At 44.2% G+C, this 25,485-nt stretch overlaps 1 protein-coding gene across 3 annotated transcripts; it reads left to right on the top strand.

Annotated features, from left to right (window-relative positions):
- The first annotated feature begins 1,373 nt into the window (after nucleotides 1-1,373).
- On the top strand, nucleotides 1,374-25,375 carry LOC132912037 (heat shock protein beta-1). 3 transcript variants are annotated; one of them, XM_060969137.1, is made up of 4 exons: nucleotides 1,374-1,758; nucleotides 11,829-11,945; nucleotides 13,235-13,421; nucleotides 23,594-25,375. In XM_060969137.1, exons 1-4 carry the CDS (start codon nucleotides 1,571-1,573, stop codon nucleotides 23,786-23,788), a joined length of 687 nt encoding a protein of 228 aa, XP_060825120.1. In that variant the 5' UTR covers nucleotides 1,374-1,570; the 3' UTR covers nucleotides 23,789-25,375. The 3 variants fall into 3 exon arrangements, with proteins under 3 accessions (XP_060825120.1, XP_060825129.1, XP_060825137.1); XM_060969154.1 differs by lacking the exon at nucleotides 1,374-1,758 and adding an exon at nucleotides 6,000-6,186; XM_060969146.1 differs by lacking the exon at nucleotides 11,829-11,945 and having other exon boundaries at nucleotides 1,376-1,758.
- The last annotated feature ends 110 nt before the right edge of the window (nucleotides 25,376-25,485 follow it).

Here is a 25,485-nt window from a genome sequence, read left to right as displayed (position 1 = left end):
GGAAGTCCTTCTGTTCTTACGAAAATGACTGGGAATGTTTTACATCGCCTACCGTGTGTTAAAAATAATTGATAATATCTACAGCAATGTTCCTTCCATTATTTTAGGTAGAAAAATTTAGTTCAGACTCTTCGTGAAAGTCTCGTGGCTTTGTCGTAGATAATAGGAATAGATATCTTGCTTAATTTTAAGCGGCCGTGAAATGTAACAAGCCGTAACAATAGATACTTGATGACAAGTGTGCAAAATATGTTCATCGGTAGAATGTCGTTAAATACAGCTACTGCGTGCAGATCGAGCAAATTTACCAGAAGACAAGACTGCATAACTGGGTCGACATGGTAATTGACGTTCTGACGCTTTTACAAGCATCGTTGACTTCGGAAAACCTCTTGATCCACCATGTAATTTAATTAGCCAATTAATGTCGTGAAAATCGGATCATCCGCGAATATCGCATGTTAACGCGTATAATTTTACGGCCGTGGCATAAATCGTTAAAAGATCGATTCTATAACATTGCAAACGTAATAAATGACATTAAAAAAGTGTTTTTATATAACGACGACGAAACAAAATTTTTTAGAAATTCGATACCGATAGAAATAAAATCTTCTATGCGGATATACACGTCTACGATCTAAAGACAATCAATAAGGAAATGATCGCACGGTCACGTATTAGTCATCGTTTCTCGTATAAAACACAATCGTTCGAGCTATGTGCGAAATCATAACCTATAGACGCCCACCGATTCTTCTTAGATCATATATTTATTCAGAGACTTTGTACGTCGTGTGCACGTATGAATAACTTGCTACCTTACATGCCGGTTTATGTAGGTGATCCTGTTTTACTTGGAAAATATGAAACTTGAAATTCTAGCGTTATATCGTAAAATAGGGCAACCAATCGTCGCTTTGTTGCATGCGTGTTAAAGAAAAATTTCATACGACTAGCTGTTGTATCGATAAGTGCTCAAACGCTGTTTCTCAATAAACTAAAAAATATTTGATATTTTTTTAAGGATACTTAATATTTTCTCTGCTCTTTCATTTTATTTATCAAACGTTTACCAATAACGACTAAACGGATTAAATCTTGCAGAATAAATTCAATTCGGATAATTTATGTTGTAGAGAGGATTAGAAAATTGCTTTAAAATATTCGACGAGCGCTTAATTTGTGTAATTTGCACTAGCCGAAGAGCGCACCTTTCGCAAAAAATCCCAAAGCAAAAGAAAATACATGTCGTTCGGATCTTCGTGAAATTTCGTTCCCAGTTTGGACCGCGTGCACGAACCCGAACGCCTCCGGAACATACCGAACGACGACGAACTCCCACGAATAGCCGAACGATTGCGTCGCGACTATTTAAGGAGCATTCGGTGAGCCGCGCTCATTCTTAGGCGAGACAACGTACAGAACGGTTGTACGTGACCGAGAACAATATTTGCAATAATTAAAAACGATCGTTCGTGAGAGTAGTGCTTGTTGTTGATATACGAGCGAGCATCTCATTTAGTGGCTTTTGGTGTAGAGAGACACGAGTGTGAACGAGGCAGAAATCATGGCTGACAGTGGTATCAAACGCAATATTCCTATCAAGCTCGGTGACTTCAGCGTGATCGACACCGAATTTTCCAACATACGGGAACGCTTCGACGCCGAGATGAGAAAGATGGAGGACGAGATGTCACGGTTCCGTAGCGAGTTGATGAATCGCGAAAGCAATAACTTCTTTAAGAGCACCACCAGGTACGTTGTTACCGAGACGCACCTAACCTTTTAACGCGCGTACACCCGGCACGATTTCTCTTTTGCTCGTTCATTCCGATGAATTTCCGAGCTCTAAGATTCTTTTCAACGTTCTTAAAATGATAAATGTTACGCGGCACACGAAATACGAGTATTTACGAACGTGATTTTTGATACAAGTGGGAAAATATTTGAAGTACGGATAGATGGAGATAAGATGACTATGGGATTGAAAATTAGCCCGGAAAAAGCTATCGTCAAAGAAGATCGTATTAATGTTATTTTAGGTAAAAATACGACTATCGACGACTATCGAAAGTCATTGGATCGGATTTAAAATGTATTGGGGTTTTAAGAAGAGATATATTTAAAATTTACTTGGATTTGAATTTACGTCTCGTTTCACGTCGGTTACAGGACCGGTATTTATTTTTCATGGCGTTCTAGAAACTCTTGTTTACATAGTCATCGTATCGAATACAAACGTGCCGTTCCTCCTTCCAGAAGAGCGATCGATATTACAATACATCATGAACGAAATTCATCGTAGAGTAACGGTAAAAGAGAGGAGAGAATCGATGCCTGACGCTATTGAAATTAATTCGAGTGTCTTAACGCTGCGGAAACAAGAAGCGTTAAAACGTCTTTATCCTCATTTTCGATCTCTTCCGTGTTCGCGATAGATAACGAGTTAATAACGAGTTAAATCGATCGATGCTGCACTTTTCTTATAAAATGTTATTCTCATTGAAAGACATACTCGACAGAACGATTGTCGGTTTAAACGCATTCGATTCGAATCGTACGATCGAACGGTCGCGAAGTTGTTTTTCAAGTCTGCCGATAGAATCGATCAGTTTTATCGTGGATCGGGTTACGGTAACAACACGATACGATTTCGAATTTAGCCGACCATGAAAACTCATCCGCGTGAGATATAAATTACCAACTCTGATTATATTTGTTGAAATCGGTTCGTGAAAGTGGAACGAACGCGAAAATGGATTGGTCGATGGTTCAGTGTCGAATTAACGACGAACTCGTAAACCATAAACATTCAGCCCATATCGTAGGAGGTGCAACAGCGTGCCAATAGCCGCCATTTAATTTTTTTCCATGGATCGATGTTTGCCCGGTTGCACAACAATGTGTTGATTTTTAGCGCGAATTAGCATAACGCTGTGTTCGCGTTACCTCGTCTACCTGCGCATCTACCTGCTTTTGTTATACAGAGTGGTACAAAAGTAACGTGATCCTAAGTTTTGACGCTCGGAGAAAGATGGCTAGAAAGGATGGATATTATCCTTTGTAAAGTTCCATTCTATATAGTTCTATATATTCTATGTATGTATGTATATATATATATATATATAAGTTTCAAAGTTTCGATCGCATTGCTTTCCGGGCATCTCGAAAAGAAATTCACGGAAGGTTTTCGTACGCGAATTTCTCGTTAAGCGACGAGAAAGCGCGCTGCTTTGACAGTTGTTTGATTCGTACACGTATATTGATTAGCGCGTGATAACGAAACGAAAACGTAGTGTTGATCGCTGTAAGAGTAAATTAAGGTCGCGTCTCTGCCACTTTTTTTCATCGGTACACACGTACATATGTATATTCGTTTCACGTATTTCAGTAACGTATCCGCTATTTATAGAGGCTTCGTCAGTGCGTTCGCTATGAAGAACGCGCGAGGAGAACCCCCTCGATGTGCCTTTCTTGCTAGGGTATAAACGAAAAACAAACGATCTCGTTGGACGAAAATTTACACCTGGCCTTGGTGTACAGGCTATCCTGAAACATGCGGGGAGTCGAGTCTCCCGACACTTTGAACGCTTCATTACGGATGTTTCTCGTTGTTTCTGGTCTATGGCGCATTTGAAATTCTAATCTCGGTGGAGAGCAACGCTGATTATTCCGAGTGATTGCCTGTTACGATGCTCGGCAAGCGAATATAGGAGAGCTGTTGCCGGAAAATACGATATTTAATTTTAAGGAAAAATTCAAAGAAATATGATCGAATTTGTCCTTGGAAGTGTACGGTAGTAGCGTAATTCGCGATTCAACGCGTTTCACGTACAGTTTTCGGTAATCCTTTATCGAATATTCGAACAAACGTTTCGGGCATCTCGTTGGGAAATTTTGGATATTTTGGTCTATCGAAGAACTAGTCGAATCTTCGGAACATTTACGTCGGAATTCACGCAGAATAAATTGCGAATTCGCTGTGGATCGTGCGGCGAATGCGTGCCATGTGCCACAGTTTTTGCATGCCAACACCGCGAAAGCTGACAGTCGTGTTATTTTAATAGAAGGCCTGTTCGATCTTGGATATGCTTGCCCGCTACGCGCTCAACTTACTAATTATAGAAGCATCGTTCTAAATTTATTACTCGACTATTCGAAGATCAACATTTTCTAACATATACGACTCGCGGTAGGAAATCGAATTATTTACCGAATCTGTTACTACGACTGGACGTTCCTTCCTCTCAAAATATTAAGTAGTCAAAATCCTACATCGAAACACGGGCAAAATGTAACGATGATAGATGGATGCGTAGGATGGTAAAAAAAAGCGTGCGAATTACAGCGCGCGAAACTGTTCATCGTCGATCACAAATTTTGGTGGATTCTCGTTAGCCTGGGTGGGCAATGCGTTCTTGCTCCCTGTTCGGGGGAAGCCCGATCGACGGAAAATAACCTCGACCAAAATTCTACGGATTCCTCCTTGGCAAATGGGAATTTGGGCCGTTTACAATTTACCGTGAATTTCGTCATTTCTCAGACTTTATCGACGATCTCGCGCGTTTGCACGAAAACACTTTTCTGCCGGAGCTGATGTACGCTTGCTTGAATTACTTGTTTTCACTAACGTTTTACATCCATTTGTTCCTCTCTGGTTCTTTTTTAACTTTTTGTTTTTTTTTTCTTTTTAGTTTTTTTTTTTTTTTTAGGGGCAGTTTCACAAATGCCTTTGAACAAAGAGGCGTGGAATTTTATGCGCTCGTAAAACGAGGAATGGATCGAATAACCTTTCGCTGGCCGTCAAAATGGCATGCCAATGATTTAATTCGAAAAGTGCTTTCGATCGCGTGAGCGTAAAATTAGATTCGATCGGAAGATGAATATACGTACGTACAGTGGTATGTACGTGGCTCGATCGCCTTTGATGCTTCGGACGAGGTGCTTTTATGAAATCGAGCAAGCCAAATAGTTGCGTGTTTCGTAGCGAATTTATTTATCGCGTGTAAATCGTCGTTTTCTACGCTTTTCTCCGTCGTGTACCAGCCCCGACTCGGATCACAAACGTATACGTACGAACGTGTTGGATAGAAATTACGCGATATCCAATAACAGCCGATAATATCTGGAAATTGCGTGCAACGATCGTTAGCCGATAGCGATTCTACGACGGGCGTTATAATTAAATCGAACGATGTGACGAGTTTTCGTGCGTCGATTATAATGGAGGATTATGTAAAGGCAGGTCGTGTGTCGGTCGTTAGTCGAAACGATACGTTGCGTAATAGGTGGCTGTTTAACGAGACTCGTCGCACTGACAAAGAACACGCTCCTTCCTGCAATCTCGTTACATATATACGTATATATATATAATTTATCGCATCTGATCGTATCACGAAGAAACGTTCTTCTCATAACCGAGAGATACTCTGCATTTTCGTTTCCTACATTTTGAAATAACCGATAGTCCGCGTTTGACAACAACCGCTACCGTGTTACGATCGGCCGAGATATTTGAAATTTCTTCGCGACAGATATTTGCGGAATCTTAACGCAACAACGATGTGCTCGGAAAACGCTTATAACGCACGTTGACTAAGATTCTGTACTTTGTAACTAAAAGGAGTAACGTATCCTCGCGATAATCCAAAGGCCATAGCAACACGATCCAATCTCGTGCTCTCTTCGTTCCAAGTTAAACTTACGTTCGAAGAGTCGTTAAAGCGAATCGTTGTTCTTTGGACAACGATTTTAATTTTAAAACAAGCCAGAGAGAGAACAACAGAAGAAAAGAATAGAAACGCGTTCTGTTCGTAAGCGCGTGGTTTAACGAATCGTTAGAGCGAGTCGGTGTTGACCGACCAACAACGGCGGCTCATCGTTAGAGAGGATATAAGCGCGCGTTGCGTCAACGCGCATCCTTGACAGTGACACGGTGCATCGGTGTTCCCCACTCGCGATCGTGCACTAAATTGTAATAGCAGCGTGCGGAAAAGGTGAGGAGCTTACGGCGATCGTACAACGTTTTGCGCAGTAATTTTCTAGTTCCGTGGCAGGCGACATAGCAAATCGTTTCTCTCTACCTTTTCCATTCGATTTGCCGATTCACGAATTGACGCGGATCACCATGATCGTCGACCGGAATGCATATCCGCCGGATCACAAAACGGTGATTAAACTTCGGTAGGTGACCACGCATAAACGCAGCTTTGCATTTTCACGCCTGTCCTTTGGCTTCTCTCCGGGACTCGTTCGTAAGCGCTCGCCTACTTGTATGCTTTCGTTTCGAACCTATCGGTTTTCGACACAGCGTACGCGAATCGTCGAGGCTTTCGAGTTCGGCCCGCATTCGTTGCATTTCTCATCACGAGGATCTGTCGTAGCTGCTACGGCAAGGTTGCGATTTACTTTTCCAGATTCGGTTTGCAAGCGCAATACCTATTAACTACTGTGACCGATCATCGATCGTTTCAAGGGTCGTTTCTTTAGGCGCTTTTAAATTCTCGAACGGAAATTTCTTTCGCGTTGTACGAAGCTACCGACGAGTACAACGTCGCCGAATTTCCACGAGTTCCAACGAGTACGAGGTAGGTGTCAGCGACGCGCCGACGAGCGAACCACGAAAGCATCGGAAATCCATCGGAAGCTTTTAAAATAACGCGGAGAAGGTTGCCCATCGAGGTCTGCGTTGCTCGAACGTTATAAATCATCGAAGCAACGTGTCGAGAACACGTGGAAGGCGAGCAAGCCGCGCGTTCCTAAAATAGTGGTCGACAATCGCTCGAACGATCCTGTTTCCTAGAAAATTAGAAAATTTGTCAAAAAGTCCACGTACCGTTAAAACGTAGATTAAATATTTGGAAAAGTGCTGTACCACGTAGCTCGAAAGATTCGTCTCGAAGAAGGTTACCCTATCTTTTTTTTCGACGTAATCAGGTTGGCGAGTGGGCAGGTGCACGGAATCGATGACGGATGATCGCATCGCGGTCGGTCGATCCGTGGGAGGCGAATATGGACCATTGCGAGTTACGAGGTCCGACGAGTCACGTGGCCAGTTGGTGACGTAATCGGCGCTCAGGGACGGCCTAGCCACAAATAGACAAGTATCGTTCGAAATAAATGTTGCCGCGAGCTTTCGAAAATGTTTTCTAATACGCGCGAGAGACGAATCGGTGGAGAGAACCGAGAGTCGATCGCTTATATCGCTTGCGAATTATAAAACCACCTATAACAGACCGTTCTGCTTTTTCACGTCTATCGGGACTCGAGGATCGAGGTACGGAAACGTGGAGCATAGGAAAAAGTATCGAGTAATTAGAGAACATGACGAAGCAATACGACGCTATCGATGGACGAGTCGCTAATCGAGAGCACAGGCACGCGGTAGGCGTAATTCAAATTTATCGCGTTGTAGAATCGGTTTCGTTACCGATCGGTGTACGGAAGGAAGCGGACCTCGAACGTAATTGATAGACGCAATTTCGTGCGTTTAGCAGTTTGGATGTGCAGCTTGGTACTCGTCGAACGAGCAAGAAGAGCACGAGAAAAGAACCAGGCACGAGCTTGTAACGTAAAATCGTGCAAACGTGATCTAATCGTTGGGGAGAAAAGGAGTGGCGAAGCTTCCGACTTTTCGAAAACTAAGTTCTCCTTAAATTTCCTTAAATAACTCGAAGATTTCTTGAAAGCTCAGAGTACGTAATAACCGCGCCGAGCCACTTGCGAATCGTTCGAACGAATTCCCAGATCCTCTTTGATCCGAAGTAATTACTCGTGCAACTTGTCGGAAATTTGAGTGGCGAGTTATTTATAGCAACGAACGTTGCATGAAATTAATTCGACCTAACGATTCGTGGAAACGTACACGGCGTTCGATCCATCGAACGCGTAGGATCCAAGATGTAGAATTAATCGGCCGCGTTACGCATTTTCTATATGCGTACTCCCTGGTGCAGCGTGTCTAATCGATGTTCGAAACTTTGCTGCTTACCTACGATCAGCGGATCGGATTTACGTTCGTCGTAGCGTTTCACGGACCGTACGCGAGTTCCTCTTCGGAGAATTCCTTCGCCGTGATGCTCGGCTAATATGCACGCGTAACTCGTTAGGAAGACAAGGAGGAAGTTGTTTGGCGATGCTGCGGAGGCAAGCGATGGTATTCTGGCTGCGTAATTTTCCTTGGAATTTTTCGTTTCCATCGAATAAACAGGTCGTCGATAGTCGGATAGTACATACGTATTGTATGTATTCGCGTGGAATTTATCGATGGATATCTCGAACGCTTAATACGATAAGCAGCGAAATAGCCATCGACTTTTTGTTTCAAATCAGTTCGGCCTATTCGCTTTGCTCTGCTTAATCTGCGGAAAATTTGTATGCAACGTGTATAGACTCGGAACGATCTATCGTTTCGTTTTCGCTTTTATCGCTTGCGATCGAATTAACCGGTCGACTCGTCGACACAGTGCGCATGGTTTCGTAATGCGAAAACGTAACGAAAAAAGCAGTCGTTCTGACTCGTCACAGTGGATAGTTACACGATCGACGTTACGTGTATTTTTATGTTACGGTATTTCTAATGCTAGCAGGAATAATTTAGAAGAAAAGAATGGATAGATTCCACTTGATAGGAAAAATGACTTACAGTTGGTTCGACTTTGTCGGTGTTCGATTCTCCAATTTACTCGCGACCCGGTCGATCGAGGCGAGGAGAAGGGAAATCGATCGACTTATTGGCAATCTCGGGCGCGCTAGTCATCGATTTTTTTCGAGCAGTCTTTCTAGGCCAAGTACAAATCCATTTACATTCCATACTGAGAAATTTATAATCAACTCGTTGAATCCTTGCCAGGGATAAATCGGATGTCCTTCGTCTTATCTTTGTTGTTTGCGCGATAAAATTATAGTCGCCATCGAGCTCGATGCATTAGAGACGTACGCGATAAACGGGTCTTTTCCTATTCGACGAAACGAGGAATCGAGCGAAAAATGTTTGAAAATGCGATCGAAAATGGAACACGATAACTGGATGGAAAGTCGCGCTCGCGCTCGATCTCGAGTTGGTGACGTATCGCGTGGCCTTTGGAGCCAAACGATTCCGTGTTGTAGAGATCCTGCTCGGTTCACCTCTCGTGACTCGCCACAACGAGATGGGACCTTTCTCCTGCCGCCTTCTCGATACTTCATCTCGTAGAACGCTGTCTGAAAGACGTTTTGACAGACATCGCGATCTTTTCGATACGGACCCGCTTTTGTTTCGCGCGAAACAGGTTTGCTAAAGGGAAACAGCTCCCTTTATTCCTCCTTACTTTGCTGACCGACCGCCACCGCCACCATTCAACGAACCACCCATTAAATCTACTCCTCTTTACCTTTTTCGATCCCCTTTACCATCGTCGAATGGTAAACTCGCTACCGAGTTTAAGCCGCTTCTCCGTCTACATATATCTTAGCAAGCAAGATATTTTAGGATCGATTTACGCTCTGGCATTGAAAGGTCGAATCAAAGTTGGTTCGGACGCGGCACTTAAATTTCGAAAAATCCCGAAACATCCAAGTTTGCGATCCATCGAATATTTTTACGAATTCTACGAACGTGGATCGTCGAGGGAACGCTCGTACAACGCGGTACGTAACGTGAAACGTAGAATGGTGCAGTTTCTACTGTTTCGCGAGTTACTTTTTTCTCTCGTATCGAGAACGAAACACTGTGCACGAGCACGTTATGTCGCGTGACAGGATACAGCGACATTTTCTTGCTAAAATCGTTACTTTGTCGCAGACAATTTTCTCCTAAGAATAGAAGAGATTGGTCGTCGAACGTGTTCGGTATACGTGTTTGTTCGGTTGTTGTTTTCAAGCACGTTGGTTTCTTACGATAAAAATCTGAAAAAAACAAAACGTTATTTCCTAATACACCTTAATGGTACTTGTAATTTTTTATCAGCTAGATTTTCGAGACCGATATTGATTTCACGATCGTTACGAATCGTTGGCAAGATTTTCCATGGTCGCGGTCTGATAAAAAATAATAAATTATCCGACAACAGCGATGCGTACACGTTGCGTCAAAACGAGTTCAAAGTTTCGCTTTACGCGTTTTTTCTCACCCGTCGATTCTATTCGACGAGACACCAAATGGCCAAAGAAGAGTCGAAGAAACAGCGAGTAGCGAAAGCTCGATGAGACGGCGAGACGACACGTACCGCTAAGAGGATTATTATTAAACTTTCTAAAACAGATATCCGTTTCACGTGCAAGGGTAGAGTACAGCGGAGGGCTAATTTTGAGGGCAATACGACGAGACGTTACAGCCGTAGCGCGACTATTTTAGAAAGGTCCGTGGGGTCGGCGACCTCCTCCAACGAGCGTACAGGACCCGTAACTTCCGGCTATCGGTTTTACGAGACTCGCATCGTACTGTGGCATTTGACCGTCGATATGCTATAAATAACGACGAAGCCGGATAAGTTAATTGATGACGGCTCGTGGATTAGTTTAACGTCGATTGACCGAAGCGATTAGTGCGGCATCGATCGGTAACGAAGTTGGTTCGGAAATGGGACGAAACAGCGGATGGAAAAGAGCTTGTATCTTCTTAACAGCAGCGTTAATTCCGCGATTGTTCGAGTACCGAGAAGTCGAGTCGAACAAAGTACCGATATGTTCGAACGCGTTAATAATATTCGTACGATGTTTTGTCTCGACTCTCTTTTCTCGAGTACTCAATCGCTTTTAACGAACGGACGTTCGAGTTTCTAGCAATACTTTTAGCTATACAAGTTGGTAAACGTTTCCTTTTTCTCTTACGAATGTACAGCGCGTTGTACGCAGTGCAAATTCCGTGGTCGAGATCTTTCTCCCAGGATGTAAACCGTGATCGCGGTTGCTGCTGGCTCGCCAAAGTAATCTTTAATGGCTGATTGGCATGATGCGGATACTTGGTTTTAGCCTACCTAATTACCGAATTGCCGAGTGATGTAACAGCGTGTAACCCGCAGTGACACGAAGCGTTAATGAACAGATTGCATCGGCAGTTCCCAAACGAGCGGTCTTCCTTGCTTGCCTACAATTCCATGATCGAGTAGAATGCGAGCAATTCTCGCTCGAACAAGCGATGAATTTTATCGTTTCAAGGTTCCGTACAAATTTGGGAACTGCTAAGTAACGTTTGCAACGTTGAGAAATGTGTTTTACATCGCTTTGCAACTTGAAGCACAGACGTTCTAAATAAGAGTGCCATCTATTTGGAGATACGCTGTAAACGGTTTTTCAAATAACCAGCGGAGACGTAACTTGCAGCGCTATTCTTACGCCTCTTTCGTATGTAAATACGGAACAATTTTATCCTGGGAATGGACCTTCTTTGGAACTCCTCTTGTACATACTGCTTCCTGGCGACAAACCGAACCGGCTACTCTACTCTATTCTACTCTACTCTACTCTATTCTACGAACGTCCAGTTGTTTCCTTCGTTCTTCCGTTAAAGCTTAAAGGTCTAATTAAAAATACAACTCGAAAAGAAATGGCCAACCGTGCCTGCCGTCGCCGGCTTATCTCTGACTTATTTTAGCAACGTTGATGATAATTGTAATCGACTGGTGGAAGAACAAAGTTGCGATCGACGATTCGTTTGACGCCAGGAAACAGCGGAAATTTGTCGAAAGAGAAAAAAGACGAAAAATTGGCGGCGAGGAGAAACGCGGCTGTACGAAACTAACCACCGAAGTTAACAAAATATTAATGTCCCCTGTTCCCCCTTGCTCGACTTCTGTCTCGCCTTCTGATTGGCTCTCTGCATTGGCACGTTGGTGACTAACTCGAAGTCGGCATCACACGAGCACCAGTGAACACCGAACCTCGACGACCTCGAAGACCGAAGGTTGGGACAAGGTCGACCCTGCAGCACCGCCAAAGCGGTCCGCATTCGACAGCTTCAAAAGGTGACGCTACTGTAAACACAGAGAAAAAAACCAACGATTTCTCTCTCTCCTTTTTTTTTTCTTTTTCTTTTTTAACGTACGAATAGTTGCCTAGTCCCTGTTCTCCTTAGTAGAGGTTCGCCATTTTGTTTTTCATCTTTGCGTAAGAAACGCGAATTGGCGGCTTGCTGTTCGGTGTAATTATACTCTTTCGTCGTATAATTCGTGGCGTTCGTTTTTTTTCGTACTGGCTTCCAGTAAAACAGGGAAAATGCGGTTAAATTTGAACGTATCGAATTAATATTGCCATGGCGGATGAGTATCCTTAAATTAATACGTTTCTCTCACGAGCTTAACGATACTCGAGTCGCGTGAGTGTCGAATATCGAAAATTGCCAGTTACTTGGCCGATTGTGCCAATAACGAACCTGTTGCTAACTTTGCCATCGACCGGCGGTTCAGCCTATCGATCGATGCAAACTTTTCGCCGTCGATATTAATTCTAAATACCGTGCCGCTGAAACTCACTCGCTGAAATTGGCGTCGTCATCGAAACAGCTGCCTCGCGCGCTTGTCTCAAATTTTATTTCTATGTACGTACCATACTCCCCTGTACCTACTGTGTCTTTCTACCGCTGTCTCACCGCTAACCATAAGCCACCATCGGCAAGAAAACACTGTACAAGGTAACGGGCACGAGACTGTTCACGTAGTTGCATTGGCAAACAATTAACCGCTTGGTGAACGAATTAACTCGAGTGCCGTAGCGTGCGTATTATGTTGTGTAACGTTACCGTAACGATTGCTTTTGGTGCGGTTTGTCGCGTGTTTCGTGAAAGCAACAACGCCATCGTGACCGGCGAGCGTGTGCCACGCTATAGCGATCGAGTTTCTCGATCTGTCGCATCCTTAGTCAGAGTAGATGCGCACGATTTTAGTCGTGAGTCTTGAGTCAGTTTCAGTGTTGTGTTTGCTATTGTTTCCTCTCTGTTGCATCGTCGCTATCATCGTAGGTAAGGCTCTGTTTCTCTCGAACTGTACACCACCCAGGTCACCCGTAGGCGAACGAGTCTTCGTCGAGACGCGTTCCTTTGTCATTTGTATTGTTTTCGATCGCAACCGCATCGTCGTCGACAACGCATATTCTTTTTATGTCTTTATTTCTTCATTTTTTCCTCTTTTTTTTTTTTTTTTTTTTTTTTGTTTCACCTTTCTTCGTCATCCAAACGTTCACGATTGTACCGTGATAAAAGTTACAGAGACAAAGAACGTAACCGATAATGGATGATTCGTCGTGTTGTACCTTTCAGCACCACGACGCAGAGCACTCAAAACAGCAGTTCTCTGAGCCCCCAGCACGATTCGGCCTGGCTCGATGGCCTGAACAGCCCGCTCATCCAGGACGAAGGTGACAGCAAAATGCTGAAGCTCCGATTCGATGTCTCCCAGTACACGCCGGAGGAAATCGTTGTGAAGACCGTGGACAACAAGCTGCTGGTGAGTACCGTTCGCGTTCTTCTTCTCTGCGTTGATAGGATGCCTCGTCGCGTTATCTCCTATTCGTTTCGTCGTGGAAAACACGGAACGATCCGGAGGTTTCCTATTGGGTCTTCCGCGTAAATTTATTTTCCTTCGAGGTTTATTTAAAAAGACGCGTAGATACCGACAAACTCGTACGATGTACGGTTAAAAGTTTATTCGAAGAGAGAGTATTTTACGTTGGCCTATCTAATATAAACTCAAAATTACTTGTTACGTCTGCGACTCGTCGTGGTGCGCGCATATTTTCCTCTCTAACGCCGCTTGTTGCACAACTTGGCAACCGCCGAATCTGGCCCGTTGTTTTACGCAATCGGCGCCGTACGGCTAGATACGTACGTAGAATACCGTGACTTCTCGACGAGTTGCATCGAACAACAGAAAATCGATCGAACAACACCACGTTTCTAAGGCTTTTCCTAATAGATTATAGAGGATAATCTCTGGTTTAAATCAAAAGCTTCGTATATTCCCCTCTAACAAACGACGGTAAAGACGAGACTTTTATTCGTTAAAGTTTATTTCGAACGCGACGAGAGAGGAAATGACGACGACGACGCGACGCGACGCGAAATATCTCGCGCACGTCTGGCCAAGAATGGCGAACAGGAAGTGGCGGAGAATTTTACGCCGGTTTACTGGCACTCGCTTCTCTTTATGAACGATGTGGAACGTTGTAATTGCTCTTGTTACGTCACTTCCCGGCAGGAAGTCGGCTCCACCGGTGTTAACTCCCCGTAAGGGCAATTCTCGTTACTTAAAACAGCCGCGCGTCTTCGTAATTAAGTCCGGCATCGTTCGCATAGCGGGTAGCGTGAACCTCTTGGTTCATCCAGTCGCTGCTTGTTCGCTTCCACTGGAATACGCGTAATAAGCGTAATAAAAGAGCGTATACGCTCTTGAAAAATTGATTAAACGCGTGTAAGAGAATTGAAAAGTTTTTGGAAGGAGGTCGGCAAGGTAGCAGCCTCTTTGTAGTTTTTAAATCGATCGGAAACAACGTAGGCCGAGATACGCTTTATCTCGTTTGTTTATTGTTTCCGTCTTCTTTAACCTTCCTTCCTAACCAACCGAACGTTTCGTGACACGATGTATACGTTTCTTACCCTGTCCAAATATTTACCTGTTCTCGCCGCTTCCATGTTCCACGGTTCTTCTACCGTTCACCCTTGCATACAGAAGAAGACGAAAGTGTACACACTCGCGTCTAAGCGATCAATTTCGAAGAAACCGCGGAACAAGAAATATCGACTATCTCGAATAAACAAGTTTGGCAAAGTACGCGAACGATCTTCCGAATCGCGAACGGTAGAAAATTCGACTCGCGATTAACATGCCGATCGCGGACGTAGATCAACGTTTACAAGCCGATCTACGATGAAAAGTAATTAGAAATTGATGAAAGCGTACGGATACTAACGAACAACAGGGTGCGTCTGGTCGATCGATAAAACGCGATAAGAGAGAGAAAAATTTACGCAGGAGGTTTGAGCAGCCGTTGAGAATTTTCTCCGAAGTTCGTGCGCGCGTTCAAGTTTCTTCTCTCTGGCTGGCGTTCCCGTCGACCCGAACGGAAATAACTCGCACCAAAAATAAGTTTACGGTGCTCGTCACGCCGCGACGGCTTGGAATAACGTTGGACCATTATGAGCGCTCTATAGCGATCATTTTCTAACGATATGTCACTCTCGCTTTAATCTCGACTTCGGCTTTTCGAAAAATTCCAATTTCTTTCTATCGAGACTCGATTATTATAGCGTAGGAATCACGTTTCTCTAGAATCCGATAAACGTTGGAATTTTTTACATTGACGAAAGTGGAAAGCGGCACGAAAGATTAGCGCAGCGCGAAGGTTTTCGAGAAACGCGGTGGAAAAATCGAATCCTACCGTTATGCAAACTCGGAAGGTAGGGTCGTTGCACCGTGATAATCTGCCGGCGTGCAATGGAAGAAAGATCAAAGTAACGGAGGATCGCGTATAGCGTGTAGTATATACACCCACGAACAGGGACGGCTTTATTCCGATTTCCTCGCTAAACAGCTGGTCTGGCTCTGATAAACGTCGACCCTCTGTTTTTTTCACTCCTCGGATCTCGAAGCGAGACAATCACGGAGACGGCTGGTTATTAAGGCGCCAACGCGATTAACTTCTCTTTCCGTTTCCCCTTCTTTCTCTCTCTCTCTCTCTCCCTTTTTCCCTCCCTCTCCTCGACAACATTTTATCCAGCACGAGTTTTAATTAGGTTCTCTGGAAGCTTCGAAAGCTCGAGCATTTCCTTAATAATACCTTTAATCGCACTTTTCCGAAGCTTTCGAGTCCAAAGATATTCCCGCATCGAGAACGCCAAAGTATCTAGTTTTTCATACGTACGTGGAAAGGATGCAACGATCGCGTTGCATAACGAAACAGGCTGCGAGTTGCTCGCCATCTTAGCCCATTACGCGTCCCTGGGACGTGTAGATGCTTTTTTCGGTAAAGAGCAACGAGTGTGAATCGGCGCCGTCTTCCTTAACCGGTCCCGCTCGAAGGGGGCATTTTAAAGAACGGCTGTCGTCTGGAAACAGGTTGACCGCGGTTTTATCGTGGTCAAGGTCTACCGTGAATTCAGGTCGACTCTGCTCGCGTATCACTGTCCTTAAAGGGCTGCTCCAAGGACGCGTTCCGAAGGATGAGCACCAGACCGAGCGAAGAATGCGATCTCCGCTTATTGTGTAGCGCGATCACGTCATGCTTGCTCGATAAAGTACGACTCGGATAAATAGGAGCAGGGACCGGTTTATTCAGCGGTTTTGTTCGAACGAGGAACGCGGTGGAGCGGCCACTTGGACGAAACGATTGCGAAACTCGTGGCGTGGCGTGGCATCGCGTCGTTCGTTTGCCCGTTTCTGGCAACTGGATCGTCTCCCTCCCGACAGGAATAGATCCGATCGATCTTCCATGACCACCGATGTTGTTCGCTTTCGATCTATGATCTATAGACTCGACGTGGTTGTTTCAGCGAACGCTGCTATGGGTCCTTGTATCGAGCAAATCGTTTTCGCTTTGCCATCCTAATTTATCGAACGTTGCTTTCGACAGGGAAAGTCGTACACTAACGGGGATTACCGATTAAGGGTTAGCGGTAGCGGTATTGGCTATTTTTATCGGCCTTTTCCATTAAGCTGATAGAAAAGAAATAGACGAAAGAAAATTATCTAATCGAATCGGTCCCGTTTCTTGACGTTATTTCGAGAAAGTGCCTTATTTCCAAAGATATTAATTGCAGTTTTTTTTTAGAGTATAACATCGTTGTAATAAAGTTCTTTCGAGTAATACGTTTTGTCTTGGCGAACGAGAAGCTCGTTACGAAAGATGACACGGGAATGGTAATAAGAGTAACTGTAACGATGCTAGAGCACGAAACAATTATTAATTACGGACGATTTTACACTTGCGTACAGTTTCGAGAAAATGTACGATCAAAGAAAAGTTTATATCGAAGCACGACGAAACGATTCAACGAAGATTATTTTTCACGATGTCAACTTTTATGGTCGACGCGCGTTGGTCGAAAATTTGGGTCGCTAACGAAGTTGTTAAGAAAACACGACCTTTAGGTTTTTTCGGTCAAGGAGAGTGTGCCATTAGACAGCCCGGAAAGGAGTCTTGCGTTACACCGACGCTTTAATTGACTTTCGAAAGCTCGATGGTCGGCTCGAGAACGTCTGCCGTTTTACGCGTTGCTGCTGTTCACGGGAAGAAGCAGAAGCGGGAGCAATGTCAAAATTTTGATGGCTATATTTAGCTTCTGAGTCACAGCGACTTACTTGCGTTTCTGCACGTTCGAAATTTTAGTTTCTTCGACGGACTATCAAACGCCAGCGTAAACGCGCGTCAGAATCTTCGAAGGTACTGGAAATTTATTATTTATCGTATTTATCGTAGGTTTATGATTAGGTTGCGGTTCTTTTGGTTGATTAAACTCAATCGGACGAGTGGAATCTAGGTAATAATTTACCTCGTGCACGAAACATCACAACATTTTTGCAATTTTTTATAAATTTTCTACAAAGAAGCACGGTCTATTTATAGCGAATAAGAGGAGTCTGTCGTTTCTTTCTCGATCAACTATATATTACTATCGCGGTACAGGATTTCCTTTAGGAGAGATCTTGGATAACTTTCATCGAGATAACGTGGAAGAAATCGTTACGAGATAGTCGAGTAATTGACGCGACATTCGTGCATTCACAGTCTCTGGTTTCTCTACTCCGCGTTGTGATATATATATATATATATATAGTTGTGGAAAATGTTCGCTTCCGGAACATGCAAAGATCGGAGAGATTCGATCGAGAATTCGCATCCGAGTCGAGCCGTTAAAGCGAGTTGGTGGCCGCTTGCGTAATCCTCGCGGATCCGGTAAGACGATCCTCGCGTTGGAAAGCTTAGATCCGTGGCAGAGTCGAGTTACCAGTTACCAGCCACATCCATCGGGGTCTCCCTTCGCCTTGCCATTTCTCCCAGGTTACCCTCTGTCTAGGATTACCTGCGGCTCCACTGCTCGCTCGCTTTTCGTCTTTTACGGCCAGCTGCCCGATCGATATCGCCACCAACTCCAGCAACACCGAACAGAGCAACGCCAGACACGCCGAGACACGTTTTTCGCTCTTCCCCGGCTCTCTGCTTCGCTGGGTCGCTGGTCTTTCGAATGCTCCCAAGTATCTTTGAAAATCTTTGCGCGATACGTATGATCGAAGGGTTCGCAGAGGGACGGAAAGTTGAACGTTAAAACGCGTTGCTAAAAGATTTCCTCTCGTATCGTTTTTCCTTCGAGTCTCTCGATCGTTCGTAGTCGAATAATTGTCATCCACGGATCTTCTGTCGGATCTTGAAATCGCGTATCACCAAAGATTCGATTCATTTCCTATATCTTTACCTGTTTCAAACGTTCAATTGTTCGTCCGTCCAGGCTATTTAATTTCCTAGAAAGCGTATATCGCTCCCTTGGAAGTCAAACTCCAACTCGAACAAACGAGCGGATTAAACGGCCGACGCTGTCTTCTTTGTTTCACGAACGAGGAAGTCGAGGTGAAAGCGTCGCTCGAATAACGCGTTGGTTGTGCACCTTGTAATTGTATTGAATTAACGAAAGACGGAGTAACTCGAGTCGCTGTCCAGTTGTAACGTTGTAACGTTGTAACGTTAAGGACGCCGAGTGACTGTTACCGTTAAACCTATCGATCTTACGATGCGCGGTGCGCGCGACGTTGCAACATGGTCGTTGTTAATAGCGAAACTACGCCTCTGTTACGGCATCTTTACAATCGTAGTTCGAGTTACACCTAACTATCTGTATATACGTTTTGTTACAGGCGATTCGATGAAAATTCGTCGATTTCTTCGCTGTAACGCCGCTCTAATTTCTAAAGGGCTTTTCTTCTTTTGATAAATTTCCTCCGATCGAAGAAGGCTCGATAGGCAAAGTGCTACAACTTATCTCCGATTACGGAATTATCGCGATAGCCGGTTTTCGCGCGAGCGGCTAATCGGCGTGGAGGTTGAGACCACCGGTACTTTCACGCTCGCTTCGTCTGGCGAACGTTCGAGTTTCCAAGCCGATCTTCCGGCTTTGGAGCGACGGTCGTGTTAGTATCGCCGCGATATGCTCCATTTGCACGTATATCCCGTGCCTCGCGCGTGTCCTCGACGGATCACTGCCTCCTTCCGGCCGTAATCCACTCTTTTTCTTTTCTTTTCTTTCCCCCGTCTTTTCCCTCGCGTTTGTACCTTATAGAGGAAGACGAAGGAAGAAAAGAGCGTGCGACCTCGAAATCGTAGCAGGCTGGTTTCCTGCTGGTGATCCGCGAGTCTTCGCTTTGTTGCACCGGTTGTTCGATTGAAACAGCTTTTGCCCGCGCAAGCTGTAGCATCGTGGTCGACGCGGTTTTACCGCGTAAAGGAAACAAGAGCAACGAGAAATTCAGCGTATACGATTTTAGAAAGTGGCAACGGTGTGACAAAGGTGGATATTTTCTAATCCATCTCGATTATTTCTCTCGAATGGAATAAGAAATACGTATCCGATTCGAACGATCCATAGAGCGATCTCTAGCAGCGATCTTTGATCGATGAAACACGATCTCTCTCGAACGAGTTGCGTAACGACGCGTATCGACGAAGCGTTCGATTTGCTAGACCTTCCTCGACTTCTCGCAAGGTTAAGGCCGGGTTATTTGGTTCGTTGGCAGGAGGAGAACGCGCGGTCAGATCGAATTGGTCCAAGAACGAGAGCACCGCGTCGCACGGAGCCTCGACATCGTCTCGACATAGCCTCGAGTCGAGTCGAAACGCAGCTCGTTAACTCGGTGCGCGTAACGCAATTAGCGTGACCAACCTCGCCCACCCTCTCGAGCGAGCGTTCCTGCTCGCGGGTGCGGTCACGCGTATCCTGCACTTGCATTTTTCCACGCCGAACCCATAGAGGTACTCGGAGCGTATCCCTTTGTGCACGTACGCGTGTGCAACGTCTCTGCCCATTAAAATACAACTTAGAAGTTTAGATCTCTACGTAAACGCGTACGTTGCCGCTTGGTTTTTCAAACCGCTTGGATACGATAGGGAAATTTTACGTTAAAAAAGTAGAAGATCGGTCGATCAAGTACCCGTTGGAGTGTCGCGGCTCGATTCTTCCCGGTAAAGTAAAAAAGACGTTCGGAACGAACGTTGCGACGCATCGCGTACAATGTCGACTATCGCCGTTGCGATTGACGGTAGAGTCACGTTTAGGTATTCGAAAAATAAGATAAGAAGCCTAGTTCGACGTTACGTAAATGTCGAGTATCAAATTGTCAGGCACGGAAATAAAAATATACGATGTAAGCTGGAGAGAGAATCGTAATCGCGTACTTTATTTACCGCGATACGAGTGCCCGAGGTCGTTGCAACTAAAGTAATCTACTTACGGGTTAAAGAGAACGACCCGACGGTGTTGGCGATGCGGCGCGACGTTCCAAGCGAGTAACACTTTTTCGGGAAACTCTTTTCTTACTTTTCGACGTTTCCTTACTTTTACCTAACGTCGCGTACACAGGCATTTCACGTTTCCATCTCGATCGGTACTGCGAAACGACGCGCGTTTTTAGATCGCGCAATAAAATATAATTATTCTTAATCAGCGTTGGGTGCTTTTCTACTATTATCTAGTATGGATTAACGCACGATCAAACCCGTCTTACGGCGAATAACGTTATTTCGAATTCTATTATTATTATTATTATTATTATTACTCGAACTACGTAAAAATGAAAGGAAAGCGCAACGTGATTGCGCAAAGTTGCCTCGTTACAAAAATCGATGATGTACGAGAGAGGAAGGATGCTGGAGGAGGTAATTGCTTGATACAGGAGATAAATCGTGCGAGCGTGTAACAGCACCTAAATACGTCGATGACGCGGTCTGTATCGGTTCTCTATCGTGACGTAACGCGCTAATAAGATTCATTTATACGAAAACCCGTAAGAAATGGCCTGTCGTGGCACAATATTTACATGACCGCTGCTCGAACACGGTTATTCGACGCAACACGACTGCCTGATGCAACGTCTATTTTTAATGCGTCTGTCAGACGTATTAGCTACCGGCTAGCTGCTGTCCGATTTTACAAATCGACGAGAACGGATATAGGTAAACGCGTTGATTTCTGGTAATACGATTCTCCGAATAATTCCAACTTTTCATCCAGCCGAATAATTGGACGATACGATCGATTAAATAATTGTTTCTCTCGTTTTATCGTTTGTTTATCGTATCCGGGAGATTGGTATCTTGTTTGAAATTTATAGAAAAGATTTACTCGCTTCTTATATTCCGGGTCAAAACTGTTCGTCCTTTCACGTTCTACCGATAATTTCAGAAAATTCAGTTGTCCTTTCGTTCAAAGTCATCGATATTTAAAAAAACTTTCGTAGTACAACGTTATTGTCGTACGTTGGACGAGTGTTAATCGAGACCTCTGACACTGTCTGAGTCGTTATCCAAGAGCAGGCGAGTTTTTCCTAAGAACCACGCTCTTTTTCTCTCTCTCTCTCTCCTTCGCCTCAAGTTCCATCGAGATACAGACTTATTTCCGCTCGCGTTTCGCCCGAACGGTAAATCGCACCGTGTATAGCTGTATCGGAGCGGAATCGATCGACGGACGTATCGGAAAATCGTTTCACGACGCAGAAGGAATAAGGACGAAAGCGGTCACGCGATCCTGCCGAGTTCCGGAAACTCGTAGATTTCTCGATGAAAGAAACTAGATACGCAAATCGTAAATACCTCGTTGTTGCTGGCACTGACGCTAGATTCTCCCGATCGTACGTTCTCGAGTTGGAATACCTAAAATTAGTCCGCGTGTTTCGTACACGCATCATCGAGCGATACACGTATCTTCCTACGCTAAAGAGGCAACGAGCGTCGCATGTCGAGAGATATCATTCCGAAACTACGCGGGTATCGGATATCGTTGGACGATCGTTGGCTCGATCGCCAAAGCGATGGTGAAACGTTGGCAATTGCGGTGAGACCGCGCCGCGAACGCGAATACGTAGGTACGTACGTACTTGGCAAAAGTACCTTCGAGTTATCGTTACAGGTGGCACGGCGTGCTTCTCGGATCGTCGGTGGCAACGAAGCTCGAAAGCCGCGCTCCGATCGTTGACCAAGGAAAAGAATAGAAAGATATCGGCGAGAAATCGTGACCGAGTTATATCGCGTTTCGTCGATCGATCGTTGATTCTACGTGGTTATTCGCTAAGCGCGTATCCGCTGACCTAGAAACATCCATCGTTCCGAACCAATTTTTATTTGCTCGCGTGAACCTTTCGTCCGTGGATCGATCGCTACGTCCGTGACGGAACAAATCTACGGCGTCCCCGTGTCGCGAATCGCGTTGCATATCGAACGACGTTTGCGTTGCTCGTATCTGACGGTAGTAGCCGATAGATAAAGCGGAGCTGGTTAGTCCGCGATAAAAAGCTGCGATTGATCTTTGTTCTTGGAACCATGTTTTCCGCGCTTTGCTCTCAAAACTGATCAACCAGATACCGTAAAGCATCGAACAGCGTTCTAAGAAATTAGCCATCGAGAAAAGTCGACGCAATTTTCTAAATATCGATTTGCGGACGCGTGCGGATACGGAGGTGGAGAATTCGTGGCGCCCTTCAGCCGCCATTCTCATCCGCTTATTATTTTACCCTCGATTCCTTCCTTTTTCCACCCTTTGCACGCCACCTTCGTTTTATCACGAGTTTCGACCGGTAGTAGTCGCCGGCCAATGAGAGTCGCGAAACGTCCATGTATTCCGACTTTATCGTCGTCCCCTTCCATAACCTACTTTCTCCGGGCGTCCATATTACGAGACACGCAACCTCTGTCTTTTTTACCCTCGATAGCTTCGAGAGGGAAGCTCGCCCTTTTCCGCTTCCGAGCATGCCATGCGAAGACTCTGAATTATTCAACGGCCAATTGTTTGCCTACGAGCTTCGAAAATAATGTTTATGGATTCGATATTTTCGCGTTATACAGCTGAGAAGCTAGAGTTGAAAATTTGTGCCGCGGTGTAGGTGCCTGGTAAGTCGTGCGTACGTGTGTACGATAAGATACGATCAACTTTGAAAAGCGAGCACGTTTCTCTGCTATATGGTAGACAATATGCTAAATTATATGGTAGACGAGATAAATATCGAAAGTTGGTTGGTATGCCGTCAACGTTACTCGCTTTTAACCCTTTACATTCTGAACAGATAACAGCGTTCGAATAAAATACGTTGCCAAAACTACCCTCGCGCGTTCTGTGTTATCGCATCCGTTGACCAACGAGCGGGGCAACGTTGGTCGTTTTTAGCATGCAGCTCGCGTGATCGCAGAAATGGGTCTGTCCTAGCTGATTTATTAATACGAACGCGCTTAATCGAACCGGCGACCTAAATTCTTGGCCTTCTTTTGACTTACGCGCGCTAGAAAATTGATGGATTTCCTGGGAAAATGAATTCCCTTGTACTAAAATATTTTTCGTCCGTAAGGGAAGAGAAGAAAAGAAACTGCGTGCGTATTCAAGAAATTTGTTACTTTTTAAATCGCCTAACTGTCATTTTCGTGTGTCCAGGTCCACGCTAAACACGAGGAGAAGACGGAGAGCAAATCGGTGTACAGGGAGTACAACCGTGAATTCCTACTGCCTAAGGGAACCAATCCCGAGAGCATCAAGTCTTCGCTGAGCAAGGACGGCGTGCTCACCGTCGAGGCTCCGCTTCCGGCGATCGGCTCGGGCGAGAAGCTTATCCCGATCGCGCACCAGTAGACGCTCGATCGACCGGACGAATACACGACAAAACGGTTCTTAAAACTCCCTTCGAAATTCCACGATTCGTGTGTCCGTCAGATCGCTCCCTTCCTGTCCTTTCCGTCGATTCCCGTAAGTCCATTTCTCTCTTCTATTCTTCCCTTTTACCCCCACTTCTTTTGCTTTTTCTCCGTTCTTTTTTTTCTCTCCACTCTTTCGCTGTGAAATTTCGATTTCGTTCTTCGCTGTTTACTCGAACGGTTTACTCCGCTCTTCCCTCTTAAATCCAATAAATTCTATGCTTTTTTCAGTTTTTTTCCCCTCCTCTTTTATTTTTCTTCGTTTCCTCATTGACAAACGATCGAGATTCTACGTTCGGTGTTGAAATTTCGAGACGAAACGTGTGATAAATTACGAGTATGAATGGAGAACTAACGGGAAAGCAAGGTTCGCAGCGAAACACGCGTACGAAGCGCAATTTTGAAACGTAGTTTTTCACTCGAGTCTCGAATATGGTACGAGAAAGCGTATTTCTTTTCGAGGAAACAAAACGAAAACGTTCGTTCTAATTAACTGTTTTACATCGAACAATGAAAAGTATCGAAAATTTTGCCCCCTCTTCACGAATTCCTTGAAACGTTACTATCCGATTTGACCAATACCGAATGTAACTTGAAAGAGCTACGTAGAAAACGAGATAATCGAACGTCGATGAGACACGAATCCTTTATTCGGAGGCTGTGGAATGTAACGAGCACATTCGACGTCCATCAAACGAACCGCCTAATTTTGTATAAAAAAAAAAAAATTACTGTATAGGTGTTTGATATGCAGTGTCTTTTTTGATCAGCTTTTTGTCGCTTTGATATACACACACGTGTGTTTATAGGATTGCTATCGATCGATGGTAACTCCAACCAGCTGGGAATCGATCGGTAAAATCAGCATCGAAGATCGTAGTTCGTTATGATCAACGAAAAGAAGAATACATATATTATATATAAATATATATATTTATATATATATATATTTAACGATTGTAATGTTAAGATATAAGCGGCGCGTAGGCGTCGTGTAACGTGTAGGAAATCAAAGATATTTGATAAGTTGTTATTCTTCCTTTTGGTACCTACCAACTTTCTCGACGCTTTGATACGACACTTTCTTTTACGAAGTACGTAACACTTTTTCTCGGAAACACGCATTGCCTTTAATCAAAGAAAGATAGAACAGAAGTATTGTAACTCTTGATAGATCGTGTTTCGTGAGAGGCACGAATTAGGGAAAAGAAAGATTTTTGAAATTTCGAAAACTGTACATCGCAAGAAAGAATTATCGGAAGAAAAGTTTCGATCATTTGTAAAACGATAACATACGTATGTGTTAGTTTTTAGGTGTACTACGTTAAAAGACTATAACACGAGGATGCTTAAACCATGTTAAGCATTGTAATGATTATTATTATTACTATTATTATTATTATATTATTATTATATTATTATTATTATTATTTATGAATATTTTACTACTATCGAGATACGTATGATGTTTAAAAGGTAATGCGAACTATGTGGAAGTTTAAATAAAAATAAACTTTAAAAGAGAGTATATGTTAATTTCTCCAAGTTCCTTGCTTCGTCCGCGTCATAGAAATAATATAGAATTGTAAAAATTCTAATAAAAAGATGTAATTCGTTAGTCACAAATTGACAAAA

Source organism: Bombus pascuorum, chromosome 1 (genome assembly GCF_905332965.1).
Source record: "Bombus pascuorum chromosome 1, iyBomPasc1.1, whole genome shotgun sequence".
In the NCBI taxonomy this organism is placed as follows: domain Eukaryota; kingdom Metazoa; phylum Arthropoda; class Insecta; order Hymenoptera; family Apidae; genus Bombus; species Bombus pascuorum.
Note: the sequence above shows the minus strand (reverse complement) of the source record. Positions and strands in the feature narration are given on the sequence as shown.

Coding starts and splice junctions, on each gene's coding strand:
- LOC132912037 (XM_060969137.1), top strand. CDS start 1,571: ATGGCTGACAGTGGTATCAAACGCAATATTCCTATCAAGCTCGGTGAC. Junction 11,946..13,234: donor GCATTCGACAGCTTCAAAAG/GTGACGCTACTG, acceptor TGTACCTTTCAG/CACCACGACGCAGAGCACTC. Junction 13,422..23,593: donor CCGTGGACAACAAGCTGCTG/GTGAGTACCGTT, acceptor TCGTGTGTCCAG/GTCCACGCTAAACACGAGGA.